The 16,240-nt window shown below is 35.7% G+C and overlaps 1 protein-coding gene across 4 annotated transcripts; it reads right to left on the reverse strand.

The window, feature by feature from the left end:
• Window positions 1-54: 54 nt before the first annotated feature.
• On the reverse strand, window positions 55-16,033 carry LOC100642987 (sodium- and chloride-dependent GABA transporter ine). Of its 4 annotated transcripts, XM_003393606.4 has the most exons (12): window positions 15,723-15,861; window positions 14,067-14,871; window positions 9,943-10,139; window positions 5,924-6,058; window positions 5,388-5,613; window positions 4,926-5,193; window positions 4,337-4,565; window positions 3,875-3,987; window positions 3,601-3,741; window positions 3,211-3,411; window positions 2,147-2,323; window positions 55-2,055 (listed from the first exon to the last, which is right to left on the reverse strand). In XM_003393606.4, exons 2-12 carry the CDS (start codon window positions 14,855-14,857, stop codon window positions 1,885-1,887), a joined length of 2,649 nt encoding a protein of 882 aa, XP_003393654.1. In that variant the 5' UTR covers window positions 14,858-14,871; window positions 15,723-15,861; the 3' UTR covers window positions 55-1,884. The 4 variants fall into 4 exon arrangements, with proteins under 4 accessions (XP_003393654.1, XP_048270283.1, XP_012172225.1 ...); XM_048414326.1 differs by lacking the exon at window positions 14,067-14,871 and having other exon boundaries at window positions 15,723-16,033; XM_012316835.3 differs by lacking the exons at window positions 14,067-14,871; window positions 15,723-15,861 and adding an exon at window positions 13,670-13,905.
• Window positions 16,034-16,240: the final 207 nt, after the last annotated feature.

Raw genomic sequence — 16,240 nt, forward strand, 5'->3', positions numbered from 1 at the left:
CTCTTAATAATAAACTGTTAACAAGATTATCGTAAACATGTTTGAAAGTAATGGTAACGTGGCAATAGGATAATTTATTATAATTTTGAACAATTACAGATTAATGTGCTCGATGTCTTTTTGTAATCGTCAACTTAGTTTTGTACACTACTTTATTGTCTTTTAAATTTTGTACACGACGCTTCACGCTCGACGATATTTATTCTTATCACGTGTACAATCACGTTATTAACAAGCTTACGCAGTCATTCCTTGTCGTCTTCGCTTAATAGTCACTTCTGGCGGCGCTACTTACCCAATAAAATGAATAAAATGTACAATTACGACAAAACGTTAGCATTTGTACTCATTATTGTTTAACGTACTCCTCTAAATATACGTCTATCGTTAATCGTAGTATATTAAACGATTAGTATTTTAACTTTTCGGTGTGTTTATATCGTATCTTATCAAGGTACTCTTCTATTATGAACGATGTTAAGTCGAACGATGATATTCTTATTATTACGTAATAGGAATGATTAACGATGGTAGTAACAGTGCTCTGTTTCGACTAACAATTCAACAACACGTATGCGAATTAATAATTGTAAAGTATGATGAAATATCAAATGTCTTTATGTATACAAAGCAGATAAAAGTTTGTAAAATACAGTAATGTGTCTCTACGCTGTTAGATGAAACTACAATTTTTTCTAACAGTGATTTTTCTTATTCTAGCCTACCGACATGGTATTATATTATATTACATTCAATTTATTGCGCTTTACATTCATTGTCAGTCCAATCGAAATAACTAAATATCGATTGATTTTAAAACGTCATGTAAAAATATGAAGCGATCCTAAAAGCTATGGAGTATAGTGCTTTTCATTTAAGTAAACAGGAAAACGGACAAAAAATAATATTGTATTAATTAGTTACTGCAACAATACGTAACCATATTCATGGTAACTTACTTACTACGTGGTAAATACTTTCGGTTTATTATATTGTGCACATTTCTTTATTCACTTTACGATCAACATACACATAAATGATATTGATTTAGTTTTTATATGGATGTATGAAAAAGTTCTCATTTCAAAATGACATATTAAAATGTGAAAGCAGAATATGCACTTGTATGTTTTCGGGAACGTGAGTCAATTTAAATATCGTCCTCCATCAGCTTTGTGGAGTATCATAATTTTCTTTTGACCAGTGAAATACAAAGTGCAGACCACAAAATATTTGCAATACGAATGTTACATTTCAGATATACGTATGCAATTTTCCAAGATATAATTTAAAAAAAAAAAGAGAAGAAAGTGACACTATATATATCGTAATATCGTAAATTTACTGGTAAATGTGAATGAATGTATTTAATCTTATCATAAATTCACTTGTTTGCTAGAGTATAACGTCAACGTTGGTAGGTTTGAGCAAAACAATACTATTCTACTTTAATCGTTTGTTTATCGTAAAACCATGTATCCAGCGACCGCGCTAAGTGGCTCGCGAACGTTCACGAGCCTCTTCCGTGATTGGTGGATGCGCATAGTATACAGAGCGAATTTTCTTTGAATTACTACTATGTGTTACCTTCGGCACTAAAAAACGGTTTTACGTATATGTGACACTTTTGTGCGATTAATGGCAGAAAAAGTCAGAAAAAATTACGAATTCGCCAATTTTAATACTCATAAACCACCTTATTTGTTGGCTTTGGTAGCTTTTGTACGTTTTACAAATTTTTATTAATAAACTCACGTGTGATACTATCGAAGAACAAAAAATTAACGGATATCAACTCTATCAGCTAAACGCATCATTCATCTGTGTAAACACTTTATAAGACTCGTAATAAGTAATTTCGAATGATCCATGTCTGTCTGGGCATCATGTCTGAGATTTCGACAAAGGAGTAGTGATGCTTAATTGTATCGGACTGCTCGCGTCCTGTTGCTCTTTGATCATGTTGTCCTCAAAATTATGCAAGGACTCGTTACAGTATTCTTGGCCACAAATTTTGCATGCTTCGAAATGCGGCTTAATAGAGTTCCGTAATTTCTGAAAGACAAAGTAGGCAAATTATGGAGAGTGATGGCGCGTGGAATGAAATTTTAATCGGTGGCTCGCGCCATGGTTCGTGTTATCGTACCTCCGCACAAGTGTTGCCGTTGGCTCTGATGAACTCGTAGATAGCGAAAGCGGGAATGCAAATGAGCGAAAGAGAAGCTATTCCCCAACCGATCGCCTCTGCCCACCACGGGTACTTGTATTCGCCGTTGTGGTAGGTCGGTGGTTCATAATCAATTACGCTGAATACCCACACAGCCTGAAACAGAGATTTATGGGAATGTGGTGTGTAGCCGACGGTGAGTTTTCGTATAATTTTAAATAATCACGTGTTTATAACGTTGACAATTCTAACGTTGAGACAAAAATATGAGATGCGTTCCCAGACCGATTTCTTAATTATATATGTATATATATATTACTTTTATATAATTAATGCATTGAAATATAGTTTCAAAATCGAATATTTAACAATTATCTATTCTATACTTATCAATCTGCATTTACATGTGGTTATTTATGATGATTACTATTAACATAATCGATCTTGGGGACATTCATATCTATGATTTTAAGATTTATGTTTACGATAACAGCTTGAATCGTTGGAAGAATATTAATGTTTCAAAATGAAACGTGTCATTATTACTTCTTAAAATTAATTAAGATGTTGACAAAGAGTTTCTAGCTTCTTGAGTACATTTGTAAAAACAAACTTCAGGAGAAATTTATTTCTTTGTCATAAAATATGACTTACGACTTTATCTATTAAATTATCTTTATATAAAACATCTTGATAATATATTATTTAAGAAGATGACATTTAAAAAGTTGACAAAATCATTCCAAGGAAGCACATGAAATCGTTTTCAATGATTTGCTATGAATTATCAATGTTTATATATAATTATGTATAATATTTTTTGTTAGTCATAGAATTGTTTGATGAGGAGATTACGAATAACGACGACAAAGTGAAGGCAACGAAGGAAATCGATACGATTAATTAATGCTAATTTCCATGATTAATTCTTATTTTTATTTATTTTATATCTTATTATTTCAATTTAGTTTTATTTTTACGGTTACTTGTTCGGATAAATTTAATCGCTTACTTATTTTTAACAATATCATAATTAACTTTACCATGATAAGAAGAGGTGCAGCGATAAGCCAACAAAACCAGAAGTATGAGGACGGCGCACGTCCAGTCATTTCTTTTACGTTATTGCACAGTCGTCTTACGCCATAACACCAGGATATCGCAATTACTTCAAAGAAAGCGAGAAACATTATCGATATCGAGGCAGCATAGTGATCTATCAGTTGAAAAAAGTAAATGCCTCCCTGGAAATAGAAACGATACAGAAAATTTCGTTAGTGTAATTTTGATTATTATTCACTTAATATTTATATAACGTTTAAAAAACAGTTCCCAGGCATAGGTTTTAGAGTTAAGTTCGATACGCAAATTTTCAGAACCAGCTTATCCTACCAATCACGAATTAAGTTAACATTATTAACAAAGCATCTTACCTGTGAGATATTAGGCAGACCAAATAAAAAGGATATGACGCATACTAAAAGTACTAACATTTCATGACACAAAAGATGACGTTTTACCCATTTCGGAAAACCATCTTGTATCGACGTTACAACCACTTCCACTATCGCAAACTGAAATATAGAAAAAAAATAGAAATAGAAAAATTATAATATAAAAGGTAAAATTATTCGTGCATTTACTGTCAATCTTAGTGAACTTAGTGTTAATCTTTCACGCTATAATAATTTAATAAGTGATCCCTACCTGACTATTCAAAGAGAGGCAGACTAGCATAAAGAAAAATAACACGGCCCACACTTGCGATGCTGGCATCTTGGCTAACGCTTGCGGGTAAAGAACGAATACGAGGCCAGGTCCTTGAACGGAAATTATGATTTGTCTATAAAATTGTAGGAGAAGTTAATCTGACATTGATTGACACCACCCAGACGAAAAAAATATAGAATATTTTAATTATATTTCATTAAGTAATCAATATTTTCATACATCATGTCTTTTGAGATGATAAAGTTTTATTCTTATCAGTAGCGATATGTGTTAAAGAAATATAGAATATTACAAGAAACGGTAATTTCATTAGCATTATCGTATTCAAAATAGTATACATATCACTAACATTGAAACATTTTATTAGAATACGTTATTTGTAACGTAATATTAAGACTGAAATTAATTGCTAAGTACGAGATAGATGTTTTTACGTACCATCTGTTAAAACAGCTTCGACAGACATATTTTGTTCGAGAGCGATGTTGCCGATGGTTGCGAATGAAAATATTCCAACGAGCAGACTACTGAACGCGTTTATGAGAGAAACAGCCACGCTATCCACTAGGATGGTGTTATGGAACTTGTTGTAACTGGCAAAACATATCATTGAACCAAATGCTATGCCTACAGAATTGAAAATTTGAGCGGTTGCGTAGATCCAAACCTATACACAACACAATAATTTCATGAGAAAGTTACCATAATTTTACATTTACGTATGTGGAGTACACAAAACTAAGATTGTAATATAAAAGATGTTATATTATCCAACTTGATTAATATCGATAAAAGTATAGCTAATACTTTTTCTCCGAATGCTTTTTCTAACTGAACGATTAACAGAACAATGAATACAAGTTAGGGTATTAACGGCGATAAAGATACTTAAAACATGTAAATAAAATTAGCTATATTCTCTGTTAGCTTTAGACTGTCACGTTAAAATAACTCGGATCTTGCGTGCATTGTCAAGGTGATATTATGGAGTATATCTTAAAGAGCGAAGAAGCAGTTCTTGGGTTACCTTTGCGTCTCCAAGCAGCTCCCAGCGAGGGTGAAAGAAAAATTGCAGGCCCTTGTCAGCACCTTCAAGGGTAAGGGACCGCATGAGGAAAACGACGATTAAAAGAAGTGGCAGAGTCGCGGTCAGGTATCTCACTTGTGCCGACGATTTTATAGACTTCCAAACGGAGAAATATACCATAATCCAGGCAGTAATCAGGCAAGCAACAAGCTCCCATCTTAAGGCCCCGGAATCTTCGATTCCATTACTAATTTGAAGAACTTTGTTGCTAAATTGCCAAAGACAGGGAAAAAAAACAAATGAATATTCACAATTTACAATCAATTCTAAATGATTATAATTAAATACTCTAAACAGTTACTTAATATTGGCGAAACTATTCTGACCTGTAGGAATTTATTTAAAAGTCAGAATGACTCGAAATACGTGACCGATAACTGATTTCGTAACTAAAAAAATTACTCAAAAAATTCTTCGGCCGGCGTTCTAGAAGCGTTTGGTCTTGTTCTATTATCGATGGCACTGTAACTAGGTAACCAACATGCCAGAGTGTTCCATGAGTTGCCGCACTCAGACCACGGTTGCTTTGCTTTGAACGCCGCAAAGAAATAATATATGGCGTAGGCTATTATCACATTATGGTAGGTTGACATCAAAAATGATATTACTACCGAAGACAAGCCAGCCCCTGTTTTAAAAACACAAAATCGATTTGTTTTTGTTCGCTTTCTAATATTATGGAAGGATTAGCGAATAATGATCGTGCTACTGTCAACAAATTTCGGTATAAATATTATCTTGCAAATGTGTACTGACTCCAAAGAAACGATACGGGAAGTATTCAAAATGATTTCTGTCACTAAAATATTTATATCTTATTTAATCATCTTTTAGCTTTGAAAGAAAGCGATTGTTTTATTAAAGAGTGTTATATCTTTATCATAAATAAGACTAATGTCATAGAATTCTATGATAGAAATAAAATGTTGATACGATACCTTTAAATAATGGACAAATTTGACCGAGAGCACCGATCGGTCCTCGTCGTGTGAATTGTCCAATACTAAGTTCCATGTACAATAATGGTACCCCGCATACTATAAGTATTAGGAAGTAAGGTATCAAGAACGCCCCTGAAAAATTTGATAAAAAATATAATTTAACTTTAGTCGGTTGAGACGTTTAAAAATAATTTCAGTGTAGTGATTTATAAGAACGCATGCTATTTATGGCACATATTATTTTCCTAAACGTATAACGATATCGAAAAATGTTTCAGATACAAATTCAATCATCCCCGTGTTTCTTCTATGTGTCCATCCACAAGAGAACTAATACCAGTTCAGATTATACGTCGATCGAAGCTTTTTAATTTATATCTGAAACTGTTTTTCGTATCGTTAATAGTTGCGAAACTGGTCGATTTAAATGGGGCACTCTATATAAGTTATATTTACTGCTACAAAATAGAAAAAACAGCAGGCTCTCTATAACTCCGTTAATTAAAAATTGTTGAAAACCCTGAAAAAATCCTATATATTTCAGCCAAACTTCACAAACGAGATAAAAAATCTATGAGATCAAAGCTTTATGAATTTACCTAACAATTTTGTAACATTCTCTACCCGTATTTTAAGCTAGCGTTTATGACAATGACAATGATTTTGAATTTTAAATTTATTTCGAGTTAAAAAGAAACAGATATCGAAAGAATTTTATCCAAGTATATATCATTATTAATTATATTAATATTATTATTTAAACATATATTATTGTACATTCTATAAAATGGAATTACATATAATGTTTATAATTCGTCATTATAGTGTACGACCTGGCATTCCTGTGGATTAATCCTACCTTTTCTAATCCCTTTACATGTTCGTGAAATAAAAACGTTGTTACTAAATCTGCGTGTAATGTGGGATATATTAAAGGTTGCATTAAACACGACTCATACGTAATAGTACTCCTCGTTAATCGTCATTCTGTGGGCAGTAACAAGGTCACTGGATGTAACTCTTTATTCGTAATAAACGACGATCACAGTCCGGTGGATTACGACTTAATTTGGGAACAAGCATTTAGTTCGGCCAAATTGCTGAAATGCGTTATTGCCTTTCACAGCAGGTTGTATACGCACGAATTTCGTTTTCAGAATACTGTCATATTTCATATTGATTAGCTTCGTGAGTAGTGGCTCATGTCGCGAGGTCCTACAATTTCTCGAACAGAGCAAATTTATTCGCTTCTTTCCATTAACGAATGTCGTAATAGATACGGAAGCACTTTTCCGTCTTAATGCAATGTTTCAGACAACGAATGTTACTCGTGCAATTGATTAGAAACGATTAGGCAAAGTTAGAAACAACTGAAAGATAGATGAGTTAACTAGATGGGTTGAAGATATTAGAATATGCATATTTGTGTTCTCTCGGAGGAAGGATAAAAGTTCGCAACAGTTGATCACTCTTTTGTCTCAACGTTCCGAATTCCAATTTTTCTCATTAATTTTTTCTAGAAAATGTTTTATAATAAATTTTAAGAAATACCTGTTGTAATATTTCGAATTCATTTTCTACATACTGCAGCGATTATCGTTTCCGGTTGTAGCACTGAAATAATTCGTGTCGTATCATTGCATCTCACGCACATGTAAATTAATTCTACGAATGTTGTATCGTGCTAGTCGAACAAATCAGGCAGCAGTCTGATTTGACTTCGTGATTCACGCTGCAATTTAATTAATAAGGTAATCGTCCTATTGATTTTTCTTCAATTGTGATTTTTAAACGAATTTTTTAATTTTCTCGTATTTATCTTTGGTCCACTAGTTGAATATTCTTCGTATTTCGTTAATTTATGAGCGTAGGGATAGCCTCGCAAGTTTCAGTATTTCATTCTTTGATTAAAAGCGGATATTTGAACGTGTGAATTCAGCAGACACTGTAAATATATGTATCTCTCTAAGTAGAAGTGATAACGTTAATTTTCGTCGAGTTTTTCACTCCTTCCTTTTAGCGCGGATTTTTCCATGAAAACGTAAATGAACACCGGTCGCATAAATGCGCCACGAGCCACATGCAAATCAGAGTACTTTATCTCGTGTTCTATGAATCTCCGTTTCAGTCAACGCTTTTTCAAGATTCTTTATATCTTTTTGGGAAAATGAAATATTTATATGATGCACAAAGTATGATCTCTTTCATAAATAAAAAATGCCACGCTTCTCTATCTTTATTAAAAACTGTTATTTCAAATCTTGCGCATAAATAAATTCTGTTACATGGATCCACTATAACGCTATGCGATAGGCATATGTATAAATTACATATCTATTTATTCTTTTTCAATTGTCTCATTACATTTGATTGGTACCTCGTTATACTATTTATTTGTATTTATATCATTCACGGATTTGACATTAAAAAAGAGATTCTAATTAATTATATCCTTTTTTACTATAAGCAACCAAACTTTCAGTTATAGATGTATAGTATTTGAAGATATCGATAAACAATCATTTCGTTATAAACGAAAATAACCAGCAATAATCTCTCGAAAATCATTATGTCTAAATGTTAATTTGGTGTTTTAACTTTCAACTTCGATTTAGAGATGCTCGTGACAATTAACCGAATCTTTTGGTCAGCGGGATCGATCGCCGTTTGTTATTAAAGGAGGCATGCTAGTTGGCCAGGTTGAAATCAAACCGTACCACACGCTCTGGTTTTCCGGTCATCCAATTTAACGAACGGTTGGTCGAAATGATACTTGACCGATTATTTCCACCGGTGTCATTGAAATCATTTACGATGCTCGCTGGTTTAGCTACGTTCCGGCAAGGTCATGTATCAAGTTCCGCGGGCGAATTGCTCCATGTCCGGACTTGGTCGAGATGGTCTCGGACTTTGAAAATTACCGGTAACAAGATACGCACTCGTGTTACGGCTTGCCGAACAGAGAGAATGCATGCCCTTGCTCTGAATATGTTTGGTATAATGTGGCGCAAAGAGGGATGTTGCAGAAAAATGGCCGCGAAACGCCCTTGACAGCTGACATTCAGACCATCCGCGAGAATATTTTTATGGAAAACTATCGCCTCCTTTGTCTTCTGCTTTACAATTAGAAAGGTAATACTTCGGTATTAATTTTCTTGCTATTTTAGGTATACGTACAGAGAAAAATGATTCCATACTGCGATAAATATTAAACAGTTCCATACGAACTTTAATTTGAACGTGTGGCACCTTTATTGTCACGGCATAAGATATGCGATATATCGCGCGCTAATATCTGCACGGGAAATAACTGCAGAATAACATTGAGTATATCATTTTCTTTTTTCTATACATTTTCCATACTCTCGTTTATATTAAAATAAAACAGTTATAGACTCGACTTTTCACTAAAGTGAACTACGAAATGAGTACAAAGTTACAAGTACATGTGTAATTTTAAACGACCTCTCTTAGGCAGCGATATAAGACTGAAACCTCATACATATTATGTAACGTATTGGTTTAGCAAATTTTTCTTTCGATAATTATTCGTTCGTTTTTTTATTTAAGTGTCACGTCTAGCACCAGCAATGACAATACTAAACGCGTATTCTTATCACTGGCACACTACTTATAGCGAGCGTATGTATGTCACAACGACAATCTAGCACGTACAAATTTGTTTTAAACCATCTGCTTGAAGTGTTGTCGCGAAAATAAATACGCGATCAAAGCATATTTCTTATACGTATCGTGTATATTACGAGAGAGGCGATCAAACCTACTTGAAGTAATTGCAATTATACTTGTCTGATTTTACTATTCATTCTAGATTCTATTTGTTTACCTCGACTTTTACTTAATTTTTTATCGCTATTTAGAAGTAGTAGAACATAAATCTATTATAGACTCTACATTACTAGATTTCGACTCGAGTAAAAGTGAAATTTTCTCGAAGAGAGAGAAAGCTCGTTATCGTCCCGAGTGAAATTATGTAAACGTATGCAGATACTCACCACCGCCACTTTTGTAACATAGGTAAGGAAACCTCCAAACATTTCCGAGACCAACAGAGTAACCAATACAAGCAAGGACAAATTGAACTTTGTTGGCCCAGTGTGGGCGTCTCGATTGCCTGTAGTCCCCGGGGTCTTCAGCGTCATCTTCAGCGTCATCGAAGCTGGTACACACGGACAGATCATCCTCGAACGATCTGAAATTGGATCGATATCCCCATGTAGATTATTATGTAGAAATATAAACTTTGATGTGTGACTTACATTATTCAGAGGCACAAATCATATAAAATTTTGCAGTACAATTAATTGATACTTTTTTTTTGAAAAAACAAGATATTTTCAAATATTTTATATAATTTTAACTAGAGAAGTTGATTATTTCATACTATTTAAGAACTATCGTAGATCTTAGAAGGTAGAATATACACTTATGTATTTTTTAGAAACCGATGTTAGAAATATAATTAAAAATTTTGTATTAATTATTAACAACGCAAGTTGTATATTCCAGTTTAAATTAATATAATCCCCCTTGTTTAACTGCTTTGTTAAAAAAATAGGAATAATAAAGATTGTCTGAGAACAGATACAGTATCTCCATACTATATATACGTATAGTGTTATCATTGAAACAAGTCATATTCTAATTTTAACATGCTATTCTATTACACATACATCGTTAGAAATGTCAAAACAGTTCGAACGCACTTGACATAAATTAGATATTGGAGGGACAATCAGTTTACACAGAGCATATAACGAACGACATTATGCAAGGTTATCAATCTCTCGATATACGTTCTATTGTCGATCTGAAGACGACATGCCTTCTTCCAACACGTCAGGCATAATACTAATTGACACCATATTTTACGAACATCCATGGTTAAAAAAGCGATGGAAAGTATTTCGAGTTCCATTTACGCTACATTCAGAAATTCTTCTCTTCTACATACGTCCTTCTATGTACTTACGAAACTTATGACAAACCGGTTGTCTTTATCCGTCGTTTCTTCTAGAACCAAGGATCCTAAACCAACGGAGGTTTACGTGTTTGATTTATCATAATCGTTAGGAGGACGTGAAAATTTATCGCGCATTTATTTTGATGAACGTCAACGAAAAAAAGAAAAAAAGAAAGAACGAAAATCGAGTCACGAGGGGTCCTTATTATGATTAACGACCGTGTGAAACAGGGGTACCTACAACCGTAGCGACGAACAACCTTGATACCCGTGTATTATATAAGCAGCAAGAATGAAGAAGAATTTTTACGAGTTTATCGTGTTCATGGTATCCGACGCGGTAGATGCAGAAGTGATGTCGTACTATGACGGTGAGAGTTATGGCAATTGACAGAGCACGATAATACATACGACACACCTGTGTAAATTCCCCGGGCATTTCGTAATGTAAAAACAATGCGTAATGGCTATGCGACCTGCAGAGCAATAATAATAAGTTATTACATATACATATACGTGTCATAACTAAATTACAAACGAAGACACAACATCCAATGCAGCATAATTCCGACGTTGCTTTGTTTACAAGCGCGTTAACAGCTGTAGGAACAGCTGTCGTAAAAATAGAATTCTAAATCTTTGCCTTCTTCGTGTGAAATTTAACCTGCTGGTTCGCCAGACGTGATAACGAATTGGTTTAACGATTTGCGCGTAGATTGAAAATCTACGAGTGTCGACGAAAGAAAACCGTACAATTACAAAAACTGAATTCGCTTGTGTAGCACTTTTGAAAAATGTAGTCCATGATAAACGAATTTATTCTAGGAAGAATAATAATATTTAAATACGAAATGCACGATATTGATCATAGACTTAATTAACAATTGTATGACGATTACAATTAATTTTTATGATATTACGAATCCAGTAAATTTTATTAACCGTGCGCCCTATCCATACAGTAAATTTTAGCGGGAAACAAATCAAACAAAAAAATTAATATTTGGTTAGCATATCACGGTAATTAAGTGCGTTTACGTAAGGATTGTGCATGACATAACTGAAATTGGAATCAATCGATTTATGATATGTAAACTCGTTTATCACCCGTCTAATTAAACACTTTATTATTAGTATAATGCTTTGAAGTTATTTGGGTATAAAGGCAAATATTTTGTCCCTACAGCCGTTTTCTTCTCGAATATTTCAAATGTTTTAATACTGATTGAACTTTACGAACCATGATTTTTAACTTGAGAAAAAAGTTTAAATAGTATCCTACATAATTCTTCATCTCCAGTATTTGACCTCCTAATGGATGATTTGAAAATTGAATTTAAAAATTTGTATGAATTTTATGTAGATAATTCTTATAACGAATCGTAAAGATGAGAACAAGTTTAATAAAATAAACTTAATAAAAAATCTATATTAAACAGTATTTTAAATATTACCCATTGTTCAATGTTCAAAAACTGTCAATGAAACATATTAAGGAATAACTAAATAATTCGACGAAAATACAAACTGCGCTCTAACATTCGACCGAGAAATTGACTTTCGATGAGAATTAGAGCTAAATTAATCAAGCAAAATGCCTATCAAATTTCATCAAATTCGCTATACGTTAGCTTCAAGTTAGATTCATTTTTCTCTAATCGTAAACATTTGCTTCTTAACGACAAATAGACCCGTTTAAAATCTGTTAACTGCAGGTGAAGTCAACACGGGCAATTAGGCGAGTCGTTTCGCGTTGAATTCATTACCGCGGCCCATAGAAATTTCGAATGTGGAACAGCAATTACGACTCTTTAAACGGACCACTCCGATTTCAATGGAGGAAGCGAGGCAGCTACAACAATATACCGCATGAACACCTACTTATAACAAAAGTATGGACTTACATTGTACACCTATTATCCACTTACGTCTCTGGGACAATACGCTGGAATTGCAGTGCCTGGATGACGAGACCATGCTTTACAAGCTGTTCGGATGTACGCGGCATCTCTTGCCACCGAAATCTTGACTTAGACTAGCATAACAGCTTGGTTTACATCGCCAGCGCGTTTTAAACAATTTCCCAGATAAGAACTTATATTCGCACTGCCTCTAACTTACGTGTTCCTAGATCCGAAGTGCTGTTCACTCTTAACTCGAAATGCAATTCGCTAGATACTACTCGCCAATATTTGTCTAACGAAGAGAAGTTTAAGTACGCGAAGATAACTGAAACGAAGGTTATTGGTTATCGAGAACTATATATCGCGAGATGCGTGTTGCGAGCCAACTGAAACAAATGCACTACAGGTCTTACTTTTATGGAGCTAAGTTACCGCAGGAAAAGAAAACAGCGTCTTCTGTTGTTTGTCCTTATCGTTAGGCGGCAAATGTGAATCATTCGAGAACCATGAAAAATGAACATTATTTTTTACTTCTTGGGAGTATTCTGACTTCTTTTGACTTGCGATTCGATCCTTTTTTTTCAGTACATCGATGAATCATTGAAATGTAACATTCAGTGGATATCTTCTGTTTCCTACATCGTACAATCCACGTATAAACTAAACTACATATGAAACGTATAATCTGCATATAACTGTAATAAGTTGTACCACAACGAGATTTTTATTAGCATAATATAGACGATACATCGTGCGATAACTTTTACCGCTAGATATATTGTCATCGAATACTTTGTTAAAAACGTCCGTTGAAAAAAGCATGGTTTAAACAAGTTTTAATTAAAGTAAACTTACTTCATCGTTAAAGCTATCTCTCTTGCTCCCACTTTATCCGAGTTACTCCGTTACGTAGAGAAACAAACAATAACAATCAATCATCTCCACCTAACATCGCCAATTACCAATTATCACTGAACAACATCGTAACTATAGAGTAGCTAACGGCAAGATAACGGCTATCTTATCAAACTCCATCAACCTAGCCTAATCTTGCCGAACCGAATCCTCTTCCGGCCAATGAGCAGTAATCCTCGCTATAGAGCAAAGCGTAAGCTCCGGCAAGCGTAAAGGCATCGAATGAAAACCGCATGCAGGAAGTTGGAGAAGGAGGAACTGCGGAACATGATTCATAGTTCGCTCCTTCCGACGCTTCTCGCCGAGACGCGCACGTTAGATAATGTAGCTCACTTACGGCGGCGGATGTACCATGTTAAGCAGCTCCGACGGCGAAGTGAGAACTCTACGTATCGTGAGCTTCCGGCCGTTGGAAGAACCCATGCCGATCGATGCTAGAGAGCGTATAGAGACGGAATCGGGAAGCGTTCGCACGTGGGTTTGCCCGTTTCCATCAGAGAACACGATCGATGCCCAGCTGGCCGCCGGTGGATGATACTGGTGCTGATGTTCATCCATCGTCGGATTAGATTTCACCGATCTTACGCTGGAGCAGCGATGTCGTGTACCATGCGAGTCGATCCCTCGAACGGATCTAAGTATACCCTGTGGAATGTCGCGATGCAGCCTATTCTCCGTTTGACCGACTTGGTCTCCTGACTTTGATTGTTGAAGTCGAGAGTACGTTTTTTCGTGGATGCTGTTGCTACTGTCGTTTCGAGGGATGGCTTTTTTTACAGTGCCGTTACAGTGCAGGTTACTCGAGCTCGTAGGGGTAATGGTGATCTTTCGAACGGTCGACTCGGTAGCACTTAGTAAACGACCCCTTTCCTCGGACGGTGAATCCGAATCGACGTCGTGATGCTGATGATGCTGATAGTGCTGGTGTTCTATCCTTATCACATCAGGATCCATATCGTCCGAGGTATCCTCCTCCTCCGGCATCGTGCTCATCTTGCGCACGCAGCTGCTCTGCTTGCCGATCACGCTCTGCAGACGAACACTGTTGCCGTGCGCATTCGTCTTGCCCGCGATCGTGTTGTTGCTGTCGTTGCCGTTGACGCCGCTGTTGCTGTCCGTGGCATTCATGATGGCATGGCGATCTAATGGAAGAAAGAGAGAAGAGGAGAATCACAGAGAAAGAGAGAGAGAGAGAAAGAGAGAAACACACACACACACAGAAGTAGCGATCGAGTCAGCCCAGGTGAGAGAGGGAGAAAGAGGCGATGTGTGTGTTCCCGTGTGTGTAGAGAAGAGTCTACACAGAATACTTGCACGAACTTCCGGTAATTTCATTGATGTAAGGAAACGCGAAAACATTCACGGACAAATCGTTAAAAGATTCGATCAGATTCGACTCTTACCTTACACGATCGCAGTGAAAAACTGTTCGAGACTTTTGCGCTCTTCATGTTTGTATCACAATAACTTGAAATTTCGAATTATCAATTTTTACGATGATTTATTATTACCAATAAAGAATTTTACCAATTTTAATTACCATACGTGTAATTATTTTTATCTCACGCGATGGACCCATTTACCAACATACATTTGTACTTATAACGCAACCGTACACAAAGATAAAGTGTATGAAGCACCTTTAATCGCGTCGTATTAAGATTTACCGTGATGATATCAAAGATCGTACGATGTGACGGCCTACAGTTACGACTCAGAATCTGTCGTATTTTCCCAAAATTTATAAGCACCGAGTTGAATGAAAACATCAGCTCTGAATCGATGCAACGATTCATTCAAAACTAATTCGAACAGAATGTTCTTCTTGTAGCATGCAGTAAACACAGCAAGCATGTAGCAAACGAGAAACAAAAATTAAGACGTATACTTTTGATACTTTTAGCGTAAAATGTCACACAAAAATACATATTATGAGACAAAGATACGCGTACATCAACAAAGCTACAAAGATCACGTGTTATCGAGTCAGTACCTGTCAGATCGAAGAGAGCCCCGACCGGATCGATTGCATTCCAACGAAGTCACTGAGATCCATCGATGTACAGAGAGTTGATAACAGGGATACGCAATTGTCCACGTGGAACTCTGACGTTTTGTGATTGACAAAAGTTTCAGTTGTCGTTTGGGAACGTGAAATACGTCCCGGTGGAATAGTCGCGAAAATCGGAACGACCGTTGTCGCGGCTGCACGCGATTACTATACGTCGACGTCGCGTCACAACGGCGTTGTGTATGCCGATCTTGCGTCAGCAGCCGTGACAAACACATGCATGGCTATCGCGTTTTCAATTGACAGTGCCTTCTTGTGGACATTACGAGTACTAGTGATACGAAAGTTGGGACTCGGACCTGACGCACCTCTGTCGGAATCGTTCGTGAGTTTTCGTCAGGCTAACACTCCCACTACATAGCGATCTAACTTCACTACAATTTTCTAGTAGCTAAATCGATCGACGCTCTACACGATTCTTGCCGTTAGTTGATGTGATC

Source organism: Bombus terrestris, chromosome 2 (genome assembly GCF_910591885.1).
Source record: "Bombus terrestris chromosome 2, iyBomTerr1.2, whole genome shotgun sequence".
Classification (NCBI taxonomy): Eukaryota; Metazoa; Arthropoda; class Insecta; order Hymenoptera; family Apidae; genus Bombus; species Bombus terrestris.

Bases quoted from the DNA above. Each gene is read 5' to 3' on its own strand.
- LOC100642987 (XM_003393606.4), bottom strand. From the start codon at position 14,857: ATGAATGCCACGGACAGCAACAGCGGCGTCAACGGCAACGACAGCAAC. The intron at 3,742-3,874 runs GTAGGGATCACT...TCTATATTTCAG, and splicing joins GCCTCTCTTTGAATAGTCAG to TTTGCGATAGTGGAAGTGGT. The intron at 2,324-3,210 runs GTAAAGTTAATT...TCTCTGTTTCAG, and splicing joins CTGCACCTCTTCTTATCATG to GCTGTGTGGGTATTCAGCGT.